General features: G+C 37.3%; 1 protein-coding gene across 1 annotated transcript in view; it reads right to left on the reverse strand.

Moving 5' to 3' along the window:
- The window catches only part of HERC4 (HECT and RLD domain containing E3 ubiquitin protein ligase 4), a 134,871-nt gene that overhangs the window by 50,793 nt on the left and 57,534 nt on the right, over positions 1 to 26,544 (reverse strand). The window contains exons 11-15 of the mRNA XM_004701380.2: positions 25,419 to 25,478; positions 25,196 to 25,307; positions 24,555 to 24,744; positions 23,150 to 23,322; positions 5,710 to 5,829 (exon numbers count right to left, since the gene is read on the reverse strand). Of these exons, the coding sequence (XP_004701437.1) occupies positions 5,710 to 5,829; positions 23,150 to 23,322; positions 24,555 to 24,744; positions 25,196 to 25,307; positions 25,419 to 25,478 (655 nt within the window). The remainder of the gene's footprint in view (positions 1 to 5,709; positions 5,830 to 23,149; positions 23,323 to 24,554; positions 24,745 to 25,195; positions 25,308 to 25,418; positions 25,479 to 26,544) is intronic.

A 26,544-nucleotide genomic window follows, 5' to 3' on the forward strand; every position in this document is an offset into this window, starting at 1 on the left:
TCAGTCCCCACCAGGATTTCAGCACTTCCTCTTTGTTACGTTCCCCTTGATCCTGCCCTACCAGGTCTCCCACAACCACCTCCCCACCAATTTGGATTGCTTGTTGTTCCCTTGTCCCTGGGTTTGTTATCACCTCTTCCCTTTCCCCCTCCTCCCCGTTTTTTATTTTTATATTATTATTTCCCTCTTTCTGTTTCATGTTGGTTTTGTTCTTTATTGTTTCTGTTAGGCTGCCCAGTTTATAATGTACCAAGGAATTGATGCAATGGTTTACCAGGAATGGAGAGTGGGTTAGGGAGTGAGAGGGAAATTGGGGCTGAAAAATAAATGCAGGAGTGGAGAAGAAGCATTAGAATTATTTATGATGTATATACAAATCTTTTAAAAAATGATTTGACTATTAATGTGTGTAATATGTGAACATTATATCAAGAAAACTAGTGGGGAAAAAACAACCTGTGGTTTCCATGGGTAGAGGACAAGTTTTAGCTTAGAAAGCTTTGAATTTATGTTAATGGTGGTGGAATAATTTGGAAAAAGGCATTAATAATTTTACAACACAAAAAGTACAATCAATTGCACTGAATTATACATGTAGAAGTTGTTGAATTGGTGTTTTGTTGTATATTTTTTTCTACAATTAAAAAAAATTAGATGAATAACAATGTGTATAAGAAGAAAAAGTTCTAAAATGGATTGTGTAATGACTGTACAACTCTTTTGGTAAGATTGAACTATCGAATTGCATGATATGTGGATGAAGTTCCAATAAAACTGGAGCTAACAGATAACTCTATTAGATTCTACCACATTCAAAGCCTGTGGATTCAAACAATGAATTGATCAATAACTGTATAAGGTAGCATTATCATTCTTAATTTTCAGGGGAAAAAAATCACAGAGAAATCAAGTAATTTGCCCAAGGATAGAACAAATAAACTCATCATTTTATTTCCCCTATTTATTAAAATACTCTGATCTTCCTGTTTCATTTCTGTCCAATTCCTAATACTTCATTCTCCATATAGCTGACAGAGATATTATTTTAAAAGATAAATCAAATTACGTCCCTATGCTTACTACCCTTCCATGACTGAATAACATTTCAGATGAAATGCAAATTTTAATCCTAATTTACGAAATTCTATAACCCAGCACCCTCTGCTTTCTTTGGCATCTCCCCCAAACTTTATTCACTTTCATGTTTGAGCCATAGCTCATCTTTCTAGTCTTTAAACATGGTTAGCAAATTAGAGTGCTGAAGCCTAAACTTTGTTATCTAAGTACTTAAACTTAACCTTCTGTTGGTGTACACGGTGGGCTGCTAGCCACCAGGTAAGCAGTTCAAACCCCCAGGCCCCACTGGAGAGAAAGATGACGCTTTCTACTCCCATAAAGAGTTACAGTTTCAGAAATGAGGCTATTCTACTCTATCTTATAGGACAGCAGTTCTCAACCTGGGGGATCGCAACCTTTTTTTTTGGGGGGGGGGGGATGTCCAACGACCCTTTCACAGGGGTCGCCTGATTCATAACATTAGCAAAATTAGTTGTGAAGTAGCAACAAAAATAATTTTATGGTTGGGGCTCACCACAACATGAGGAATTGTATTAAAGGGTTGTGGCATTAGGAAGGTTGAGAACCAGTTATATAGATAGGGTCACTAGGAGTCAGAATCTACTGGATGGTAGTGAGTTTAGCCATGTCTACAATTACAATTGTATGTGCCTTACAGTACTACTACTACTACAGTAGTAGTATCCTACTACTCTGACGATCATGTGTCTAGTTATTAGGAATATGTGTCTGGTTATCTAGAAATTAGTTTTATTACATGGATCTATGTCAGAAATTTGAGAAAACAAAACAAAACAAAAAACAACATAAAAGAAGAAAAGTTGTTCTTTGACTCCTGACTAAGCTCTTGCTCTTTTACTCTTCTCTTCTTCGGGTGAGCTCTTGCGTATCGGGTGAGCTCATGCAGGTCGGGGATACACGCCACCCAGGCCTTAGGCCCAAGCTTTTCCTCAGGCCTCTCTCGGGATTTCCTGTGAATACCTGAAACTTCCCTTTTCCTCATAAAATTCACTTGGATTAGAAATGTTCTTTCAGCATTAAGAAGAACCAAGTTATACCCCTCCAGAAACCTGACATATTTGGTTCCCTGACTCGGGTACACATCTCGACTCTACCTCTGAGGTAAGCAGGCTAGGGATAAAACCTATGTCCCCGGAGCCAGGAGCAAATCTCTTTCAGTGCACTTTCGTTTCAGCCTTCACCTTTAATCCCTAAGTAGAAGCTGAGGAGCTCTGGGAGTGGAGACTTTCTAAGTGCCAAATTTAAAGGGCAAGGCTTACAGTTTGAAATCAACTTTCGTGGGAGGGAGATGGAGCTTCTGCCCCCATATATGGCTATGGACTTGAAGGTGGCCCAGCTCACCTGGGTCCACATGTAAATATCAGTAACCACGTGCTCTGACAAGACTGCTGGAGTCCTTTTCCCCTCCCCCATGTGTTTGCCTTCCTACTCTCCTACGTGATTCCTGCCTCCATGTTTCGCCATGTGTACCTCCTAAAGCCTCCTTTCCTGTGATGCTATTGGTAGACTGTTGCCTGTGTTGCCTGCAGGCCCAGCACTCTGTTCTGAAGTGCACCCTTCCACCTCTCACTCTGTTGCTGCCTTCCTTGTAACCTCCAAACTGCTGTTTGCCTGTACTATTTAAATCAGTTGGTCTTTCTGCAGGAGACCCATTCCTTCCCATGAATTCTCTTCTCTCCCCTAATTCCCCCATTTTGCAGGATAGCTTAATGTGTGACCTTCTGCTGACTCCCTGCCAAGATGGTGTCTCAAGATGGCGCCTCTTGCCCCACCCACTGGCCCAACCACATTTTCTCTGGGGGAGGGACTTATTGGCTAGCCAATCTTTTCTGGTTTCCCATGGATCCCTCCAGGTTTATCTTCCCATCCCTTTCCAAAGCATTACACATAATCTTCCTCCAGTTTACAGATAAGCTAGATGGAAGGGAATGCCTTGTTTTTGTGAGTACAGCTCTGTTTTGGTTTTGGTGTTTGGTTTTTGTTTCCTGTATGTTTATTTTTCCTTTTGCCAAGCTTGGGCCAAAAGGTACTTGAAAGTAAGGTCACTAAACAATTGCTAATTCGGTCATTTCTAAGGCTACTCAAGAGGCATTTTAAGCACAGTTGCACCCCCTTGCTTATACACAGCTAAGGATTCCAATTTCCCTGGTGTTCGTTGCATTCAGACAGGGCCCCCTCCCCTACAAAGGTTCTTGTGAGACCACTCATAGCCCGTGTTCTCCTTTGAAGGTCTTGGTTAATAAGACTACCATTAGCTGGTGGCCCCCTTCGAAGGCACTGATGAGTCCTTTCGAAGGCACTGATGGGTCACACCAGCCAGTGATTTCTTTCAGGTCCCCCCTATATATGGTGATCCCCTTCAAAGTTCCTTAAGATGCCACTCATAGCCGGTGGTACCCTAATGCCTGGCTTTTTTATTGCATCCTGTTCATTGGATTGACCTGCAGACACTAACAAAGTACAAACTAGAATCCATCTTCAACTCCATCTGGCCTCAGTGCATTTTAGGTGATGGGAATCCTGGCCAAAGCATGCACACTCTCCCTAGCTACTCTATGACAGCAATATGCCATTAAGAGCAGCCCATTGCCAAGAGGCCCAACGGGTTATCCAGGCCCAAGGGGAGGAAAAATTACCATGTGCCTTCCTGGAGACCTAGTTCTTATAAAAACTTGAAAGGACAGGTTCCCCAATTCCCAGCTGCCATTAAAGTTCTAGGACAACATGGGTGGATCCATCATTCATGGGTAAAACTGTGGAAGCCAATGGAACCAATTCCCTCAAATGCAGATCAAATGGAGCCAGATAAGTACATCTGTGAACCATTAGACAGCTTAAAGATGGTGTTTCGTCGACACCCACAACAGATGAGTGCTCTAAAGAACACCTTATCTCAAACCTCCAAGTCTTTAAGCTAGCAAATGCTATGGCACAATTCCTGTGTTTGAAGTATGTTTGCAAGCTATGCCTGTCAATCCAGTGTTAACCATACCTCCTGAGATTTCCTTTGGAATCTTCCAGTGTGAAATTAACCCACACTCTCATGCGCATTGCATATAGCCTTACCTAAACTGTTCACCTGTTTTGCTTCTTCCAGAAGTCATCAGATTACTCATGACACTGATCCAAGTTTGCCATCCCCAGGATCAATAATGTCTGGATCATATCAACTTCATCCACCATGGGCCCTGAAGTGGATAACAACCCCTCTCAAAGAGCAGGAAAGCTGTGGACCCAAGGCCCCATTTGACAGCAGGAAGTAGCGAGAGACTGTCGTCATCCAGTATCCCCAAAGATTTGGGTCCATACTCCAGTGGGGAATGTTAGGTAGCCAGAATAGGGACTAAGGGGCATTGTCTCCCCAAATGCCTGCATAAGGTCACCACAACGGGGCTCCAGAGAAAGATCCAAATTGAGCATGCTCACACACAAGTCTCCAAGGCCCAGGTAGGAGAGCCACCTGAGTGCACAGACTAGACCCAGACACATGACATCACCCAGGTGCAATTAAACTCCGTCAATGAGGTCGGCCAATACCTTCAACCATGCCTCCCCAGATGGAGGAGATAAAAGCCTGTCACAGGAAAGCCAAGCCACTTTAATTCCTCTTTTACTCTTCTCTTGTTCAAGTGTGCTCTTACAGGTTAGAGAGCAGGGGCACACATGCCCTGCCTGGGGCTAGGACCTGAGCTCCCTCACAGGGCACTCTTTTGGGATTTCCTGCTCTTGGCCCCTGGGATTTCCTGTGAATACCTGAAATTTCCCTTTTCCTCAAAAAAGTCACTTGGATTAAAAAAAAAATTTAAGATGTAGAAAAGTTTAGAATCAACGACCTAACAGCTCCTTTCTAGTAGTTTTGAGGCACTGATATACAGTAGAAAGTAATCCTTAGAATTCCAGTTTCAGGAACTCTAATCCTCAATATTAGAAAATGAAAAGACAACTTGATGGAAAATAAATGAGTTAAAAATCTTTTCACATTTTAATTTTTCTTCTGAAGAGAGGAAGCTATTTACACTAGATTTCCACATAAAAGTGAAATGTTTGCTTACAAATTTTGCACAATATTTAGCTATTCTTTTGCACTGTTTTGATTTAAATAATAAAATGAGTAAAATAACCTTTGATACTTTAAAAAGAAGCAATTTTTTGTATCAGAAAGTAAAAATGAATTCACTGGAAACAATGTCTAACAAATGATGGAGAAACAACGTAGTCTACACAGATCATGGAATATTATGTAGTTAGAAAGTAAAATAAAGTCTTATGAATAGCACCACCTGAATGAACCTTGAAAACCTAGTGAGTGAAACGAGTCAATTACAACAGTTGAACCCTAAAAATGTTCAACTATAGGAAATAAGAAAATATATAGAAATCAAAGATCATCAAGAGTTACCAAAGGTAGCAGGGGGAGAGAAGGGAGTTTTTGTTTCGGAGCATTGAATATGTTACTGATGGTGAAATATCTTGTAAAAAGATAACAATAATGGTGGTACAACACAGAAAATTCATTTAATTATAAATGTGGAAACCATGCAGCAAGTGTTTTGGACAGTATATTTTCACCAAAAAGTAAAATGAACTCATACAGTGCAACAGGAAACATACCATTCCATAGGCCTGTTGTTGGACCCAGTTGATATAATCATTTCTTATGTCTATAAATTCTTGTACTTCATGTATATAAAATTTATCATATTGTATAATCTGTCCTGTTTTCTCATTTACCTACAAGAAAGTAAAAGTATTATGAACATTAAATTTAACCAAAACTTGAGATTTTTAAAAAAATGTACACATAGAAAAAAAGCTGTGGAGCAAGATCTTAGCTAATTTTCTCATATAAAAATAACTTACTGAGTGCCTGCTATATGTATAGTAACTGTTAGGGGGAACACAAAGATTTATAAGATGTGATATCTGCATTTAGGGCCTCATATGAGAGTAGAAAAAAAGGCATTTATGCAACCACAGCATAGTATGTATGTTACATACAAACTACAAACTTTAAGAAATGCAAAAGAGGAACTTTCTAGTTGGGGATGTGACCTAAATAACAATAATATTAATACAGTAATTATTGGTAAATGTTACTCCATGCTAGCATAGGATATGAGGTAACTTAGAATAAACGCTAAGAGGTGACTTCTGGATAAGGTATAATCAATGAAGTATCATCACAGAGATTAACTTCTCATTATAATTATGTTCCTTCTGCTATAATACAATAGGAAGTACACGACCATCTATAGGACCATCTATAAAGCAAAAAATTGTTAACCCGAATCTAACTAAATCACTTGATAGCAATGTATAAGAAATACAAAGGATAGATAAATTCAATATTGCCAAAAGGAAACAATTAAGACAAATTTGGATTGTGGAACTGTTAGAAGAAAACAGTCAGGATTCTCCAAAAAGTCAAGATAATTGGAATGGATAAAAAGGTGGGGAGGAATTAATACATTTTTTTAGTAAGAAATTCTGGTGCTGCATTATACAGATCTTCCTGCCATGATAACAATTATACACGCTGAACAATATATATTTTAAAAACAACTATTTAAAGACACTGGTAACCAGTAACAGTTAAATGGACCCCAATTCATAAAGACCCTATTTACGTCAGAGTTAACATTGGTCCATGTGGTTTTCAATGGATAATTTTTCAGAAGTAAACTGTCAAAGAGTTTTCATCCAAGATGCTTATGGATAGAATCAAATTTCCAACCTTCTGATTATAAACCAAGTACATTAACTGTTTATATCACCCAGAGATCTCAAAGATAACTATGGCAAACCAAAAACCTCAGTTTAATTCTTGCTTAGATTGAATTATGTCCAAAATAACAGCCAGGCATGTTTTGAGTCCAAGAAAATGTATATCTATTTCCGATTCTAGGCCTTCAAGTCTCTATTATAAAAACAACCAAGTGATGAGACACATATAAAAACAGCAAAAAATACAACAAACAGTGTTGGAACAAAAAGCAGTCAAGAGATTAATACTCAAGTGATAACTCAGAGACTGGAGTTAGAAGAAAGGCATGCATAAAAAATATTTTAAACTGAATGAAAATAAAAATAAAAATCCAACAAAATCTTATGGAATGCTACTATTTTCTTAAGGCTCAAAAAGATCTAACGTCAATGATCCAAGCTTTCCACTTAAGAATCTACTAAAAGAAGAGAAAATTAAGACAAATAAAGCAACAGCAAGAAAAAAAACGACAAAGTAGAAATCAATACTAAAGGGGAGAGAAAAATAACAGTATCTTTACAAAAAGATGAACAAAAATGATAAACCACGAGCCAGACTGAAAATCTAAAAGAACAGCAAACACAAATTAACAGTATAAAAATAGAGGAAACATAACTATTTAAACAAATAGTGTGTGGACAGAGTCACAAGAACGAATTGAAAGACCCCTTTCAAAGCTGAAAACTGGCCAGGCCAACCGGAGCCAAGACGGAGGAGTAACCAGGCTCAGGGAGTGAAACCTCACATTCCGGTACAGAGAGCACCACAAGAAGCTGACAAACTGTTCTCAGGATGACTTGAACACCTGCTGCCTCTGACGGTTTCCCCACCCCCAGGCATCTTCTTTTAAAAACCCTACGTCCTGGCTACCGGGCGCGACTTCCCTGGGCTACTTGCTAGCCCATGGAACCTTATGCGGGAGCCTCCCTCTAATAAAGCTATTCCTGTTTCTGCTCTCCCTTTGTCCTGTCAGTTATGTTTGTCCGCCTCCTTGTGTCTCAGTGTACCTTACAAATAGAAAATCTGAAATATGCTAAATCTATTTTTAAAATGAACTGAAATTAAAATCCGGTATCCAGAAGTCCTAAAACATTAGTCCCAAATGGTTTCATTGGTAAAGTCTATTAAATACTCCAGAGAAAAAGAATACTAATTTTATAATTCACTTTCAGAAAACAAAGAGATTACTCAATTTATTTTATTAAGTAAAAATAAATGTGATATGGTTCTTCTAACCAGTTTTGTTATGCTCATCAAAACGTCCCTGTCTTTTTGATAGATATGGATTATACGATTCAGTTGTAAACAGGGTTAATTCTGATTGCCATCAGGTTTCATATTAAAGTCACCTCCGCAGTATGCAGAAATATCTCATTACCATTGAGATAAGAGCCAGAAGTGTATCCTCTGGGCCCTGAAAACCCTGTGCATTGAACTTCCTTGATCCAGGAGACAGCTTTAAGATTAGAGGAGTGGCAGGGAAGCAGCAGCAGCAGAACCAAGAAACGGAGTAGGAGACGGAGTAAAACAGTGCTTTGGGGCAAAAAGCTAATGGCATGTCCTTGGAGCAACGATTGTCAGCCCTAAAAGATCTTTAGAACAGTGCCTGAGCAAGACACAGACCAAGAGGCTGTGTGGCCTACCTGTGGACACATCAGAGGAGACTGCCCTGACTGAACAACTGTACTCAAGCATTTATCACATAAATTGCAACCTGTCCATTACCCTAATAAACCCCTTAATCTCGAGTATTGCCTATAAATTTAGTATGGAATTTACCATGAATGAAGGGAGCCAGTGGAACAGTAGAGTGAAGGAAAAGTAGTGTGCCATGGGATGAATGACGAGTGTGAGAAAACGCTTACGAAGGATGGAGGGTGGAGGCATGCATGACCCTGCCTGTGGCAATCAACCTTGGGAACTAGAGGTAGTTAAATATGGCTCCTACATCTTTTCTTTCATACCCAAACTGACAAGAACAATTTGAAAAACAAAAATTATAAATTAAAATCCCACAGTCATAAAATCCTTCATTATAGAGTATCAAGAGATTCAGCTTATACACACACAGGTTTATTCCACACAAAGCATGTTTCAACATGTCTTTGCTATCAATGTATGGGTATAAATAAGTTCTCTCAGTAAAATACTTTACTTAGTCTCATTCAGGTGCAATTAAAAAAATAGGCATCCATTTTGTGCCATGGATAAAAATGACTGAGGTGCTAAGCGAAGTAAGTCAACCACAAAAGGACGATTACAACATGAGTCCACTGAGGTAAGCTTAAAGAAAAAAACTGAGGCATAGGGAAAAAGCTACTATATATATATATACATACCTGGGGTGAGGTCGAGCAATTATGGCAGGGGTCAAACCCAACCCAGGGATACCTACGACAGCCAACTGTGTAAGAGGGGAAAAGAAAGAGAAAAAAAAAACCATGGGGGGCGGGGGGGGAACAGAGCTCTAATCCACCCAGGGTACTGTTTATATCTCCACAGGAGGAGAGCGAGACCAGGCTTCAACCTGATGCCCATACAACATACCAGCATGTACCAGGGAACCAATAGAGGTCTATAGCGCCAGCCCCAATCCCAACGATGTTGATGCCCCAACCCCCTCAGAAGAATGCAGTTCAGCGGACAGCACTGGGGAGAGGGGCGCGTCAAATTAGAGCACAAGGGAGAAATGCAAAGGGATGAAGAGGGAGAAGAGGATATCCTGGCCCACCAAGTCCCGAAGACGATGTTCCTGCTCAGAGCAGACATCACATGGGGAGGAACTTAGGGCCAGCCCCAAGGGACACGGTGTCCCTCACGGAACCATGGCACCTCGGGGGAGAGCAATGGAGACACAGTGCAGGAATAGTGCAAAGTATGGCCCCATCATGCTGGGGCGAGGCACTGAGGGCATGCAGCAGAGCAGCAGGGGAAGCATACTGATGAAACCCCAGGGGAATACCAAAAATAGGATTTGGAGACAGAGTGTGGCACCCCATCAGACTCAACTGGAAAACACTTGTAAAGGCCAACAGACCGACCTTGAACTATTTATAGGCTTTTCCATTTTTGTCAGTGGTTTTCTTTTTGTTACTTTTATTTTGTTTTTGGTTATTACTTTGTTGGTTTTGACTTCCTTTGTTGTTGTATTTGGCTTTTTGCACTTATTAATGTATCTGCATGTCTATCTAGATAAGATAGATGGGATAAATAATTCGGAGATGAAAAGAACGCGACCAGTGGTTCTGTGGGGATATGGGAGAAGGGGAGGTGGGAGAAAGGAAATGGGAGGGTTTTGTTTTTTTCCAACCCAGGGACAATGGAACAAGTGAACTAAAATCCATGGAAGGAAAGTCATAGGATGACTAGTGGGGCTCAATCAAGGGCAATGTAGCAGCAAGGAATTACTAAACCTGAATGAAGGTCAAACATGATGGTGGGACAAGAGGGAAGTAAAAAAGAAAGAGAGGAAAGAACCAGGAGGCAAAGGACATTTATAGAGGCCTAAATACAGGCATGTACATATGTATATATATAATGAGTGGGGAATAGAATTATGTACTCATATCCATATATTAAGAATTAAAGTTGCAGATGGATAGTGGGCCTCAACTCAAGTACTTCCTTAACACAAGAACACCTTGTTCTAACAATCTGACATTCTGTGATTCTCACCTTCCTGACATGATCGCTGAGACAAAATAGGTACATAAGCAAATGTGGTGAAGAAAGCTGATGGTGCCCGGCTATCAAAAGCGATAGCATCAGGGGTCTTAAAGGCAACCTAGCCCACATGGAAGAAGCACACAAGGCCTGTGTGATCATGAGGTGTTGATGGGATCAGGTATCAAGCATCTAAGACCCAGAATAAAACCATACCCAATGTGAATGAGGGGGGCATGGAGCAGAGACCCAATACCAATCTGTAGACAATTGGACATCCCCTCACAGAGGGGTCACCGGGAAGAGATAAGCGAGTCAGGGTGCAGTATAGCACCAATGAAACACACAACTTAACTCTAGCTCTTTGGTGCTTCCTTCACCCCAGTATCATGACCTCAATTCTACCTTACAAAACGGATTAGGCCAGAGCATGCACATTTCTACAGATAAGAGCCCGCAACACAGGGAATCCAGGATAGATAAACCCCTCAGGGCCAACAAGGAGAATAGAGATACCAGGAGGATTAGGAGAGGGTGGGGGAAGAAAGGAGGAATCGATCACACGTACAAATCTAGGACTCCCTCCCAGGGGTATGACTAACAGAAAAATGGATGAGGGGTGACAGAGGACGATGTAAGATAAGGGGGAAAATAATTCATAACTTATCAAGGGTTCATGAGGGGGAGAAGGGGAGGGAGGAGGAAGAAATGGGGAGCTGATATCAGGGGCTCAAGTGGGAAGAGAATGCTTTGAAAATGATAATGGCAGCATATGTGTAATGTGCTTGACACACTGGAGGAATGTATGGATTGTGATAAGAGATGTAAGAGCCCCAAATAAAAGTATTTTTAAAAAAATGACTGAGGTTTCATATACCAATTTTTTAAACAAAAATTTGGACATATGCCCAAATCATTAGAGTTTTAACATTTTTACAGGTTATGTCACCCCCACATAAAATATGACTCAAGCAACTAAAGGAAGCTTGGGAAGACCTCAAGCATGAACCAAGACTATTAAATCTGAATAAGTGAAAGAAAATAAAAAAACCACCCTGTGAAGTCCAGAAGATTCACATGGAAGATGACTGTAGAATTACCATTAATGTGATAGCTACTGCAGTTGGGTTCTCAGATGACTTAACATTTAAAAAATTTAGTGATTATCTTGGCCTCAGAAAGCTTTCAGGCTGGCAGGTGCCAACTTTGCTATGCAAAGATCAGCTAGCTCAAAGCACTAATCTTTTTATCAGTCTTTTAAGAAGGCCAAAGTTAATAATGACCGTTTTTACAGAAGAAAATGTCACGAAGATGAGTTTCAAGTTTGCTAATAATATGATAGAGTAAGATCCAATTAAAACAATGGCTTCCAAGGGGATCTGCTGGGCAAGTTAAATCTATGACAGAAAGCAGAAAGATCAATTCAGAAGGTTATAGGCTAATGTTTAAGCATCTCAAAAAGGTAATCGTGTCACATTATCTCAAAAAACACAAAATGGTCACAGGGGTTTATTATGAAAAAGTTTTTTAAAAATGAAAACTACAACTGAAAATATAGGGAATCCAGGGCGGATGAGCCCTACAGGACCAGTGGTGTGAGTGGCGATACTGGGAGGGTAGAGGGAGAGTAGATAGGAAAGAGGGAACCGATTACAAGGAACTATATGTGACCTCCTCCCTGGGGGACGGACAACAGAAAAGTGGGTGAAGGGAGACGTCGGACAGGGCAAGATATGGCAAAATAACAATTTATAAACTATCAAGGGCTCATGAGGGAGTGGGAAGCGGGGAGGGAGGGGAAAAATGAGGACCTAATGCCGGGGGCTTAAGTGGAGAGGAAATGTCTTGAGAATGATGAGAGCAATGAATGTACAAATGTGCTTTACACAATTGAAGTATGTATGGATTGTGATAAGAGTTGTATGAGCCCCTAATAAAATGATTAAAAAAAAAGAAAACTACACTGGCAAGAAAAGACCAGGAAAGCTGGGCCATGGAATTTCTTTCCCATCACAACAATGTGCCTGCTGCTCCTGTTTTAGAAACTCTAAGGAGCAATTCTACTTTGTTCTATAGGCTTGTTATGAGTCAGAATAGCCTTAAGGTAGCGAGTTGGGTTGGGATTTTTAGTTAACGAAAACGTGTCAGCAACTGAAAAAGAAGTATCCCATAAAGGAACTTGAATATGCCTGGATAATATGATATTGTGGAATTAAAAACTAAATTTCTTAATTATATATAAAATAAAAATTTAAATTATCTATAAAATTATATATGAAAATGCCCTTACCAGTGTCTTTAAATTTTTCTGTTATGAACTATTAAAAATTTAAAGTATTTCGAAAAAAATGTTTGAAGAAAAATATTCTAGGCAGAGAAAATGGCTGAGCTAAGAGGGCATAAAAATGTAGATATACTTGCTCTAGTTAAGTCGCTGATACAAGGAACATGAAAGGCCCACAGCACAAACTGTCCCCAATTTATCACTGGGAAGTAAGCCCAGCTAAACTTTGGCTTAGGTCTAGGTCAGCCACCCTTAGTCAAGTCTCAGGCTGAAGGAAGACCCAATGCCCCAAGAACGAGAATAAAAGCCCATTTTTGTAAACCAAGTGTCTTGGTGGTGCTGTGGTTAAATGTTTGGTTGCTATCCCAAAGGCCAGCAGCTTGATCTTTTCAGCTCCTCCAGACAAAGATGTAGTAGTCTGCTTCATAGAGATTTATATCCTTGGAAGCCTATGGGGCTGTTTTATTTTGTCCTAGAGTTATTAGGAGTCAAAATAATAACAAAAGCCACTGAAGTTAATTTAGCACACAACAAAGCAGGTTTTATTGTATGCAATGCAACAAAAGCAAATATATGGGGAAATAACAAAATATGGGGTGACAAGAAGTAATAGTGTTAAGTAGCAAGAAACAGGGACAGGGGGTTGCCCCTCTCCATGCCTGAAGGCCTCCTACAGAAGGTTAGAGGAGAATCAGGCGAGCCCTTAGCCAGCCATAAAAACTAACTGGGCATGCACCAATTCAAGCCAGAGCCAGGAGGGCTGTACACCTAGGCAGCCCAAACTAGGCCCAGCTGGGCTTAATTCAATCAATGGGGTCAACCAATACCTTCAACCACTCCACCCAGCCAGAGAACTCAAATACCTTGACAGCGAGACTTGCCCCAGTCTTGCCCCAGTCTTGCCCCTTTTCTTCATCCTTTGGCCCCTGTGTCCCCTATCCAAGTCTCTCTGGCTTCAGGCTACCACGTGTGGGTGTTCAAGGACTGTAAAACCGGAAACTTCTTCCATCCTTTATAAAAACCCACTTGGATGACAAACCAGGCTTTAGCGTGAATTCTTTCTTGTGCCAAGTCAAGAACGGAGGTATTTCCCACCTGAGAAACCTAACAATTGTTTCAGAGCAATATTTTATGAACATTCTATTGAAAAAGGGAGGTATATGGGCTTACCAAAAAAAAAAAAAACCACCCTATTTTTTTTCAAAGCTATGTATTTAATTTTTTTTTAGAAAACCACCTAATCACCTTCAAAGTTCTTTCCATTACACTTAATACTTTTGTCAAATCTGCAATTCCATTCTTGGAAACACTTTTCAAATTCATCTGTTTGGATGGCTGACTGCACCTCCCTAAGTTTTTTCTTCACCTCTTCTACATCGTCAAATCACTGTCCTTGCATGTCCCTCTCATTCGTGTAAATAAAAATAAGTTACACAGAGCGAGGTCAGGTGAGGAAGGTATCTACGGTGAGAGGCATGATTGTTAGCCCCAAACTGGCACACTGAGATGGCTGTGTGAGCAGGTACATTATCGTGAGGCAAAACCAGCCCCCTATCTGCCACAAATCAGGCCTTTTTGTAGCGCACTGTTACGCAATCTTTTCAGAACCTCTAAATCAATGGTTCTCAACCATCCTAATGTTGTGACCTGTTAATAAAGTTCATGGTGTGGTGACCCCCCCAACCATAAAATTATTTTCATTGCTACTTCATAACTAATTTTGCTACTGTTATGAATCAGGAAACTCTGTGAAAGGGTTACTTGACCCCCAAAGGGGTCGTGACCCACAGGTTGAGAACTGCAGCTCTAAATAGAAAGCTTGACTAATAGTCGGACCCGCTGGAAGGAACTTCAAATGCACCGCAAGTCGACATTTTTGTGCACTCGGGAAGTTAACTGATGTCAAACACGAGGTTTGTCATCAATTGACATTTCACCTTTTGTGAAATGAGAAAACCACTCATACATGAGTTTTTCCCACAGTTTCTGCGACAGTTTTTCCCTGAGTAGAAAACAAAATTTCATAATCGCACGCTGTTCTGTTAAATCGACCACCAAAAAAACAAGGTTCACGTGAAAGTGCTTTTAAGGACAAATTCACTGTGACCAGAGAAAACATTCCCAGGCGCCACCACTGGGTACACTAAGAGTGAGTTGCTTGATGCTCCCCTTCCCCAGTGGGAAAAATGCCTACTACAAAAGCTCCACTCCTCCCAGCGCAATTCCAGTTGTTTTGGGGTACCCCCTCTTTTATGTAGGTAAGAATGAATAGAGAGGCTAATGGTAGGAAAATGATTCAGAGTTACACAACGGTTCCTAGATAGTAAACAAGGATGCAGGGGTACTGGTAGTTAATTAAAGACAACTTCCAGTATTTCAAGCCTAGATAACTGAAGGGGGAAAATAATGCAGGTAACACATTCACATACATATAAATTGAGGAAAAGACAATCTGGGTGGAGCAGGCGTGGGAATTAGGTGATTGTATAAAACCTTTTTATAGTTTGTTAAGGAAAAAACTGTGAGAGAGCCTGAGAAAAACTTGTTGCAAAAATATAACTAAGAAACATTTTCTTTTGAAAAGACAACTATGGAAAAAAAAAAAGACAACTATGCAGGAGGCCTGGAAGAGTTTGATCAAGGGCAATGTAACCGAGAGGAATTACTGAAACCCAAATGAAGGCTAAACATGATAGTGGGACAAGAGGAAAGTAAAAGGAAATAGAGGAAAGAATTAGAAGGCAAAGGGTATTTACAGAAGTCCAAATACAGGCATGTACATACATAAATATATATAGATATATGTAAATATAAATATATATATATAAAACAATAGGAAAATAGATCTATGTACATATATTTACAGGGTTAGTTTAAGGTAGCAGATGGACATTGGGCCTCCACTCAAGTACTCCCTCAATGTAAGAACACTTTGTTCTATTAAACTGGCATTCCATGATGCTCACCTTCCAGACACGATCACTGAAGACAAAGCGGGAACATAAGAAAACATGAAGAAAGTTCATGGTGCCCAGGGCTTGAAGATAAACAAGCAGCCATCTAGCTGAGAAGCAACAAAGCCCACATGGAAGAAGCACACCAGCCTGTGTGATCACAAGATGTCGATGGGATCAGTTATCAGGCATCAAAGAACAAAAAATCTTATCATTGTGAATGGGGGGGAGTGCAGAGTGGAGACCCAAAGACCATCTGTAGGCAACTGGACATCCCCTTACAGAAGGGTCGTGGGGAGGAGATGAGCCTCTCAGGGTGCAGTATAGCAATGATGAAACATATAACTTTCCTCTAGTTCTTTAATGCTACCTCCCCTCCCTCCCATTCCCCACCCCCACTATCATGATCCCAATTCTTACAAATCCGGCTGGGCCAGAGGATGTACACTGGTACAGATGGGAACTGGAAACGTGGGAATCCAGGACAGATGAACCCTTCAGGACCAGTGGTGACAGTGGCGATTCTGGGAGGGTGGAGGGAAAGTGGGGTAGAAAAGGGGATCACAAGGATCTACATATAACCTCCTCCCTGGGGGATGGACAACATAAAAGTGGGTAAAGGAGATGTCAGACAGTATAAGATATGACAATATAATAATTTATAAATTATCAAGGGTTAATGAGGGAAGGGGGAGGGGGGAGCGGGGAGGGAGGAAAAATGAGGAGTTGATACCAAGGACTCAAGTAGAAAGAAAATGTTTTGAGAATGATGATGGCAAAAATGTACAAATGTGCTTGACACAATGGATGTATGTGTAGATTGTGATAAGAGTTGCATGAGTCCCCAATTAAATGATTTAAAAAATAGCTTTATGTTTTGGTATTTTGCAGCAATACCTTAACCTCATATATCCATATACATATAACAAAGCACATAAGAAGGAGAAAGAAGATAATAAAAGGCTCAAAGAAAAACTAGTCTACAGGGCTAATAGCTCATACATACCATGGCCTCTTCTAACCTGAGACCAAAAGAACTAGATTGTGGTGCATGGCTATCACTATTGACAGTTTCGAACATGGACACAATAGGTCTTAAAAAGAGTGGGAGAAAAATATTAAATATAATTACAGTCTCTATAAAATGTCATTCTGATGGCCAACTTACAGCCAAATAATAGATTGGCATATAAAATAATATTATCTATGAAAAATGCACTCCACTAAACAATGATCTAAGACCAAACAGGTAACATATACCCAAAAGCAGAGAAGAGAAGCTGTATCCATGTAAACAGAACAGATACAAAGGAAATAATGAGAATGTTGACAGATGAACACTATAATCAAGGGCAGAGAACAATTCGTATAAAAATTGCTAAATGGAAACCTAATTTACTATGAAAACTTCCACCTAAAAGCACAATAAAAATATTTTTAGGGGGTTTATATCATCAGTCAGCTTTTCAAACTTTTGCCCTAAAGGAGCTCTCATGGAAAAAGGAAAGACATACTTAAAACCACATTTCCTACTCCCTTCCATACTGGACATCATATCTTAGAGCAAGCATATCTAGATGGCAAGCTAAAATTTTCACCAAAGCACAGATTTTACTTTAAAATGTACTCCTATTTTATGCTTCAATAAAACATTAACAGGCATCATGATGAACCAACTAAGCATACTTCCCACACATATCTCACTTAAACTTTAAAAGAACTATGTAAAAGTAATTTAGATCGTGTTATTGTCCTCAATATATGGCTATGAATATACTATGGCTTCAAGTTCAAGAAAATATAACCAAGGTCATATAGATCATGAGTCAGAAATCTCAGGCCTAACATATATGAATTCTTAACTTACTAAATAACTCTCAAATCGTATTCCATAATACATGTTCAAATATATATATATGAATGCAGATGTTTATATACAGTGTATAAAAACACATTTTTGCTTATAAAATGTTTTAAATTATTTATCAAAAACCACCAATGCTTGATCATGTGTCTTACTCTTGAAAGTACAAATAATGTAGGTTAAAATGCATATATTCCATAATTTTGCTTTCATTTTCAAAGTTCTGCCTATTCATTGACAAAAACATTTTGAATTATTTTTTTGGTTTTTGTTTTTTATTTATCTTTTTGAATTATTTTTATATGTTTTCATCAATTTACATTTGTGATCAGGGAACTTATTGGGAGAAAGTGATTAGAATAAACCACTAATCTTAGCTTTCAAACAAGATAAGGCTACTAAGTTTACATAAGGATATGAAAACCTTAGTGCAGAGATAAAAAAATATGGATTGGGCCAAATCCTACCCATGTACTCTTCTTGTAAATATAGTTTTATTGGAACACAACTTCACTTAGATATTGTCCAGGGTAGAGTTGAAAGTTGAGTAGCTGCAACAGAAACAATACAGTCCACAGACAGTAAAAGATTTACTATCTGGTCTTTTACATTTAAAAATAAAGTGGCCTATTCTACTGAATAAAGATACAAAGTCTTTTTCACTGATTTTAATCAACTAAAATTACTAACCAAACGCCTTCTACTAAAAAAGCACAAACAATTTTTCTCCTAATATTTAGATTTATAAATGTATACAACTAATTTTAATTCCACTGAGATCTAAATTTAGTGATTCTTCTAGAAACACATTCATGTCCCAATGATTATAAAAGGCAAACCAGTTTCCTTACCTGGTTTCAGTTTGCATATACTGCAAATATACAAAAAATAAGGGTATTCTGATATGCCATTTAAATTAAAATTTTTTATTCTGTTAGAATAAAAATTCAGGATTCAGAGACCATGTTTGCTTCAGGAAGAATAGATTAATCTCAGATAAACTTAACCACAAGGGGGGAGGTGGAAGGGAATATGACTGTGAGTTAAACAGTTATAATGATTTCATTACTACAGAAAAACTAATTCATAACTACAGAAAAAATGTTTAACACTTTAAGAATAGTGAAACTAAAAACTGAACAGAAATTTGCCCCAAAGGACTGATACACAAATTTGAATACAAAATCAAGAGTTTTAAGAATAAAAAGCCTATCTGTATACAAGAAAATGATCTTTTAAAACATTTTCTCTAGGAAATTCCCCTCCTTCTGAGTTATGTATTTTCAATTCTATCCGTACATTTTCCCTACTCTAAAATTGATACTACATCCTAAATGCTTATTTACCTATATGAATAAATACAACCCTTCCAAACTAAAATCTTAACAAAGGCAGAAATCACATCTTTTGCTTACCACCACAACCCTAATGTCTTACATGAAGACAAACACATAGTAGGCACTCAATAAATATTTGCAAAATGAATTTTAAAAGAAGAAAACATGTGGTAGAAATTCAATACAACCTACACATTCCACATTATTACCTAAAATGCGTAAAACAAAACTTATATGTGTTTGATCATAACACTTCTATTTCATATTTTAATTAGCTTAGTGTTCTGGCTTATAAACTTCAGTTCAGGGGTAATACATGGTGAATATTATATCCTCTGTTTAGCTTTATTTAAGGGTTCTTTACAAAAAAATTGTTTCAATCACTGGTTTAGGAGATCAGAATATTTGCAACAATTAGGCTAGACAGACACAGCTAAATCTATTTTTCAGGGGGGGAGGGGAAGCATACCGTATCTCTACAATATACAGTGTGAACATTCAGAAAGTACTAATAACCCAATTACTTCCCAGTTAACACTTTTATCTAAAAATAATACTCATTTTCTGACAGCAGGTACCAAAGTATATTTCTTATGCCATTTGGAGCACTAGAACTGACTTTTAATTCAAAAAAGTCTAAAGCACATGACATAAGGGAGGATGAAACACATCTATAAACCTAAATCACTAGGAAACGGTCTACTTCCTAATCCTACTGCAAGGTTAAGTCAAGAAGTACACAGTTTTAGGAGATGTCCCTAAATTTTTAACCATGGAGCAGAGGAGGAATAATGAGCCATCTTTGAAAAAATATAAGTTTCTTATAAATAATTTGGGTTCCTCTAGTGAGGAAAATGAATTATGGACAGCCAATACCTACAGGTATCTACTTTCATAAAAGTTTTTCTAAAGGAGTAGCAGAAAGATGACTGCCCAAAGAATTCCCAGAAAGAGCTTCTAAGAAACAGATACATGACTGCACTGTATTTAATTTGAAAAAAGATTAAGAGGTTTTCTCATATTCCAAACGAGTCAGGTAAAAAGTACTATTTTTCCACACTTGGTAGTGGTAGTGATAAAAACATGTATAAAAATTAGAAAAATTTAAAAGCATTTTCATACAAATATGATTTGAACAGTATCAAACCTAGAATACTATCAAGGGCAGTTATTTCACCCTTATTTTATTGCTAATTCTTCATTTACATATATGATAAAGCACATTTGACAGGAAGCAGCTCAGACAGTTTTCATTCATAACACAGGGTCCATAACACAATATATTGCTATTTACAAATATGCAAATGTGAACTTCTGGGCCAAAAAGCCTAAAATAACAGTAAAACCTCCCCTTCTAAACAGATTATATTACTATATCTGTTACTAATATAGAAGAATATTAGAAACACCAGGGACTTTGGAAGTAGATTTTGATTTCAACTCAGCTACTTACTGATTTATGATCTTTGATTTTCTAGTCTATAAAAGGAGATAACAATAGAAACTATAAAGGGTCCAAAAGGTTCAATGAGTAATATATATAAAGTGCTTACATAAAATTAATGTACGAAAGAGGTTTTAATCCAGGCTATTGTTATCATTCAATAAATCTTTATTTTCCTTTCCCTTCAATTAGCATACAGTTAGTGTCCTTGTATCTACGACTCCTTTAATAATAGGACTCTGCAGATGAACATCTCAGGAGAGATCAAAACTTTTGAGCTATGTCACTCATTTGCTGTCATTCAGTCAAAACTGACTCACAGGAATCCTATAAGCTGCATGGATAACCTCAATTACTTGCTCAAATCCAGTCTACTGAGGTGAGGTGAAAGGAAAATGCTTCACTTTTCTTCCCCTTTTCTACCATTCATCGTTTGTTACAAAAAGAAAACTTTAAAAAAAAAGAAAAGTACTGTTTAAAAGGAGGATAAGCAGAAGGAAGAAATTCAGAATTGACAGCTCTATAAAGATAGTAACTTGATAGGGGAATGGCAGGGGAGGGAGTATGGGAAAAATGGATAGCTAACACAATGAGTAGAAAAAATGTTCTGGAATAGATTGTGGTAATGACGGCACAAATATTGATTGAACGATTAAATTATGATGTATAAGAAAAACCATTGAGCTATATATATATGAAACTACTGATAAAGAGCACAGACGTTAAGTGTTGGCAAAAGTGTGTACAAATTAGAATGTGTACGTAAGTTTATATAAAACTTTCTTAAAAACAGTTGGCAACTCCTCAAAAAAGTTAAAGATACACTTTTCAACTGAACTCTTCCTATGTTTTGTTATTGGATTTTTGTTGGTGTATATTTTTCTTATACTCCAAAACCAAACTGCAAATTTACTGCCACTGAGCCAGTGATGACTCTCATTCCCCCTGTGAGTTTCTGAGACTTGTTAACTCTACTTATGGGAGTAGAAAGCCTCCTTTTTCTCTCGTGGAGCCACTGGTGGTTTTAAACTGTTGACTTGAGGATCGTAGCCAAAACTGTAACCACTATGCCATCAGGGTTCCTATATGAAATCCAAAATAGGTAGATCAATAGAGACAGAAACTGGATTAATAGTTTCTTGGGATTGGGGCAAAATGGGGCTCTAAGCAACAATGAGTACATGAAAGAACAAAGTTTTCTAAAACTGATTGTAGTAATAATTGCACAACTTTCAATATGTTTAAACTATGTATGTGATATGTGAATTGTATGTCAATGTAACTTTTTTCTTTAAGGTAAGCAGAAGGGAGAGGTAAGGGAATATCTGGAAATAGGATCCAATTAAAAAAAAACAGATGTATCATGAAGTAGCAGGAAAAGAGAATCTGAGGAATTAAAACAACCTAATCTCTCTGAATTCTAGGAAAACTATATGCAAAAAGATACTCAACACATTAAATGAGAGCACCTTCCTATCAACAGTGTAAATAGCAAAATTCAATTAACTGTGAAATGCTACAAGAAAGTCTTGTTCTAGGGAAAGGTAACTTACCTGCCCTACTTTCTTCAAATAAACTGAGAAGAGAAATTGGTACTTGTTCTAAGAGTCTTGGCCATAATAAATAAAAAGAAAAGTAATGGCAATGACGGTTTAAAAAATACCCAGGAACTTCACTTAAAAAATAAAATAGAAAAAAAGGAAAATAAAGGGTATGTAAGGGCTCTTTTACAAGGACTCCTGGAGGCACTCTGGAACAGGTCATTGGGCTGTTAATGATCAGTAGCTCTAACCTACCAGCTCCTCTACAAGAGAAAGATGAAGCTGTCTGCTCCCATAAAGATGTACTATCTCAGAAACCCAACATAGGAACACTATGAGTCAAAATCAACTCAATGGCATTAGGGGTATGGGGTCTTCCTCTGAGCAGAGTATCTCCTTTATCCTCTCAGCATCTACCTTATTACTACCAAAATGAATCTGAAAACACAGAAGACATTGCTAAGAGGCAAAAACTAAATAAAGATCAAAGGTTCGTGTGAATTTTTCGGTCCCTCTAAAGGCTAAAAACATGTTTTTCCCTTAGGTCATGTCTCATGGACTCTTAAACAGCAAGTCAAGAATACCAAATGGCATAACAGAGATATACCTACCAGCTGTCAAGGATGACTCAAATCCATCATTAATGAAACAGCTGAGGTGCTACTTCTTCATATAATTTTGAACTGCTACAAGTGTAAAGAGTACTATTTAACACTGGGAAAAGGGCAGGAAAGAACAATAGGCATATTAATGAATTACGTTTGCTTACCATTTAACGTAAGTTATGTTTTAAATGAAATGTACTGCTTTGATTGAAGCCATCAGTACCCAATAATGAAAGACTATGAGATAAATAAATGTTTAAAATCACAGCTAGGACCCAGTCTCCTTCAAATGAAAACCACCTATAAATATGTAACATGTATTACTTTAACACAGTATGTTCTTCAGAAGAAAATGTAAAGAGAATTCTAATTCATTAGTATGCTATTGTTCTGTCCAACTACAGACAAGTTTATAGATAACATGTCTAACAAATGGGACCAAAGTTCTCTTTGAAAAAAATTACAGGTGATAAAATTTCAAAAACGCTAGAGTATATATATTGTATGCCAATCTAAAACTCTATTAATGTTAAATAGAACAATTATCAATTTGATAGTAGGAATGTGGAAAGAGGAAAATAACTATTGGACCTACCCTATGTAATATTTCTAAAACCTTTAATGCAGTATGAAGAAAATTGTTGAAAATTCTTCTTTCAGAAGGGGGAATGCCGATCTTGAAGAGTTTCAAAAGATGTACCACAACTTCCTTAAAAAGTTCTACTATCTTGAGGAATAGTGGAGGTTCAAGTACTGACCACCAGTTTTCTGTTATTAAAGAGTGAACATGCAAATAAATGAACAAAAAAAAATCACAATTTTCAAAATCATACTGATTTTTTCTTCTAAACAGTGGATTTTTTACACTTTGAAAATCCCAGGAAAATGCACATAACACAATATTTGGAATGTTTCTCGTTTATAATACCACCCCTCCACCCTCCAAGTACACTAGTCCTAAAGTTAAGAAAATTAAGTAAAATATCAAAGACCTATGGAATTTATATTTTTGTTTACTCTATTATATTAAAAATTCACGCTCTAATATTAAAACCAGTAATAAAAAGTATTTTGAAAATTATAATTTTAATATCTAAAGAAAACACTTGAAATTATATTACTCTAGTACTCAAGGATTTTTTGAAGTGTTATCTCTAGAGTTGACATAATAGAAGTACCATCTTTAAAAAGGTACATTATTAATCCTAAATAATACAGAATCTGAACATTTTAAAGCATACTATGTATGCCCTCCCCCACATTCACTATTTGTAGTTATTAACATTAGCAAATAACACAATAATCCTATGAAACAGACAAAACGTTTTTAAAACATCTAATAAGAAGGAAGCAATCCTCTTCAAGTCCCTACTTTACTCAAATATTCCTGGGTAATTCCCTCAGATTCCTGGATTCTATCCCTTGCCTGTTGTTTCTTCTACTTATCTTCAGCTTAAAATTCCTTGTCCTGATTTTATTACTTCTACGTATCTCAGCGCCACATATCTGTAAAATACTATTTAGTAAGGAAAGCACTGTGCTAAGTGTAGCAAGCAAACTGAAAAGGCCAGGAGATAGAGCTGGAATCCATACAAGTAGAAAAATCAAGGTAAGAAAAGTTTACTTCCCAAACACAGAGATCAGGTTAGCACTAGATTCTCTTCTCAAGGAAGGAATAAAATCAAAACATCAGCAAAAGTCAGACACAAGGCAAAGGGTTGACACCAAAATTCAAAAAGAATTTACTATATTTCTTTACTATTAAGATCATTCTCCAGAGGATGGGAGAGGGGAATATGGAAAACAGATTTTATCTTTACTGACACACTCTCTGCGGTTCTGTTCAGTTAAAATACTAACATCTAAGAACATGCTTTGCAATAATTACAAATGAGTAGAAAAAGCAACAAAAGCAAACCCACATTTATTTTTTTCCTACAACAAGGCACTTTCCTTTAAAGAGAAAAGGTTTCAAAAGAAAGTAATATGGAAATTCTTACCAAGTACTTTCAGTGGTGCCTTTTCTAGGTTCACAAGAGCTGTACCAAAGGGAATTGCTATTGTTGTGAAATTGTTGGAATCACTCATCAGGGGACATTCTGGCAGAGTAAGATAAAACCTCAGCGCTTCAACATCAGGTAAGGAGCTAGTCAATTTAGGAATAAGATTCTTTTCCAAACTAGCTGCCACCTATATTTTGACAAAAAGTACAACCTAATTCATTTCAAATGAATGCACTTTCAAAAAAATGAAAAAACTCTTTTATTACAGCAAATGTGAAATATGAAGAAGAAAAAGGAAGATAACGTCTTGCAAGGAATGTACTTTGGATCACAATGAAAATTAATGATTTAAGAAAACAATAAAATTTTATGTACAAACCTCAACTTAAATTCTCTAATATCTATATATACATTTAAGTAATTAAGGGCTTATTACAAGTGTTTAGATATTTGACAGTTCAGTTACATATATTTTAAAATAAAACCTCACGATTCTAATTCTTCAACTAGCATATTTCATAAAATCACAAAGTACATCATAAGACTATTAAACATAAAGTTACTTAGGCTGTAAACATATAACATGGAGTGAAAAAAACTAATAGGCTAAATAATACAAATATATTTTAAAAACTAACCTGTTGAGATATCTGAGGATGATCGGGTTGTATAAGTCTGTGGAATAAAAGTCTAGCAGCAGTCATATCAACCCCTGAAAATCTGACGCCCGTTCTATAGTGATCATCATTGCTTAAAAAATAAAAAAAAAAGTTATATCTGTGTATATATTTTCTAATTTAATTTCAACTTATTTCACCTATTAATATAAAAAATTTAGCATACCATTGAATTTTTACTTACCTAACAGCTAAAAAACTTCCATTTAGGCAACCAGAGGAAGAAAATGTTCCATCTATCTCACTAAAAAAATTCAAAAATCAAAGAGTAATTTAACTAATGGTTTTTCTTAAAACAAAAAACATTTTATTTTCTATCTAATGCTACACAACACTCCTCTGATATCGAAATAGACTACAATGTTATTGCACAAATTACTAACAGATTAAGCAGCTGATAAAAGCATTACCATTTACCCTGGACTTTCTCAAATATTACTTTCATCCTTTTGACTCATCAAAGCAATAAGATATTCTGCAAAAAATTGTTACATATTTTTAAAACCAGAAATATTCTCTTGTAAGTTTTAAAAATCCACAAATGGTGAACTGAATCTGGGATGTTAACTTTTGAAGCCCACACTTGATTTTTTCAGAAGAACTTTCATTTGGAAAAATAATCTAGAATAAAAAAAATGATGTCAAAGTGATCTACCTAAATACTAACATAATCAACACAAAATCCTAGGGATTACATAATCTCTTAAGTAAAATATCCAAGAAAGAAATAATGCTCAAATCATGTAGTTGGTACGAAAGTTAAGATAGTAACCACCATGAAGTCAAAAGGAACATTTTCATCTCAGACCTAAAGCCCTAAACACTTTCAGTTATCATTTACATCATCTCTTTGTTGCTGCTAGGTGCCATCAAGTTAGTTTCAGTCCGTAGGAACCTTATGCACAACAACAACAAAAATGAAATACTGCCCAGTCCTGTGCCATACTCCAGGCTCATGAAAATGAGCCCTGGTGATGCAGTGGATTTAGTACTGGACTGTGGTTCAAGCACACCAACTGCTCCTAAGTAGCAAGATGAGGCAATATTCAACCATAAAAAATTAAAGTCTCAAAAACCCTAAAGAGCAGATCTAATCTGCTCCATAGAGTCATTATCAGCTGGAGTTTACTCGATGGCAGTGGGTTTGGTGTTTTTGGTTATACATATGAAAGAAATGGGAATTTTAGATGAGGTCTTTAACAATATCCATTATTTTGGAAAGTTTTACCCCAAGTAAAAACTTGCTCTATGCTGAGGGTGGGTAGAGGGGGTGGCAAGAGATTGTGATCATGTATGTTTGTTAAAGAGTT

The sequence above is a fragment of the Echinops telfairi genome, unplaced genomic scaffold (assembly GCF_000313985.2).
Source record: "Echinops telfairi isolate 266 unplaced genomic scaffold, ASM31398v2 ScPeMD7_70;HRSCAF=299, whole genome shotgun sequence".
Taxonomy (NCBI): Eukaryota; Metazoa; Chordata; class Mammalia; order Afrosoricida; family Tenrecidae; genus Echinops; species Echinops telfairi.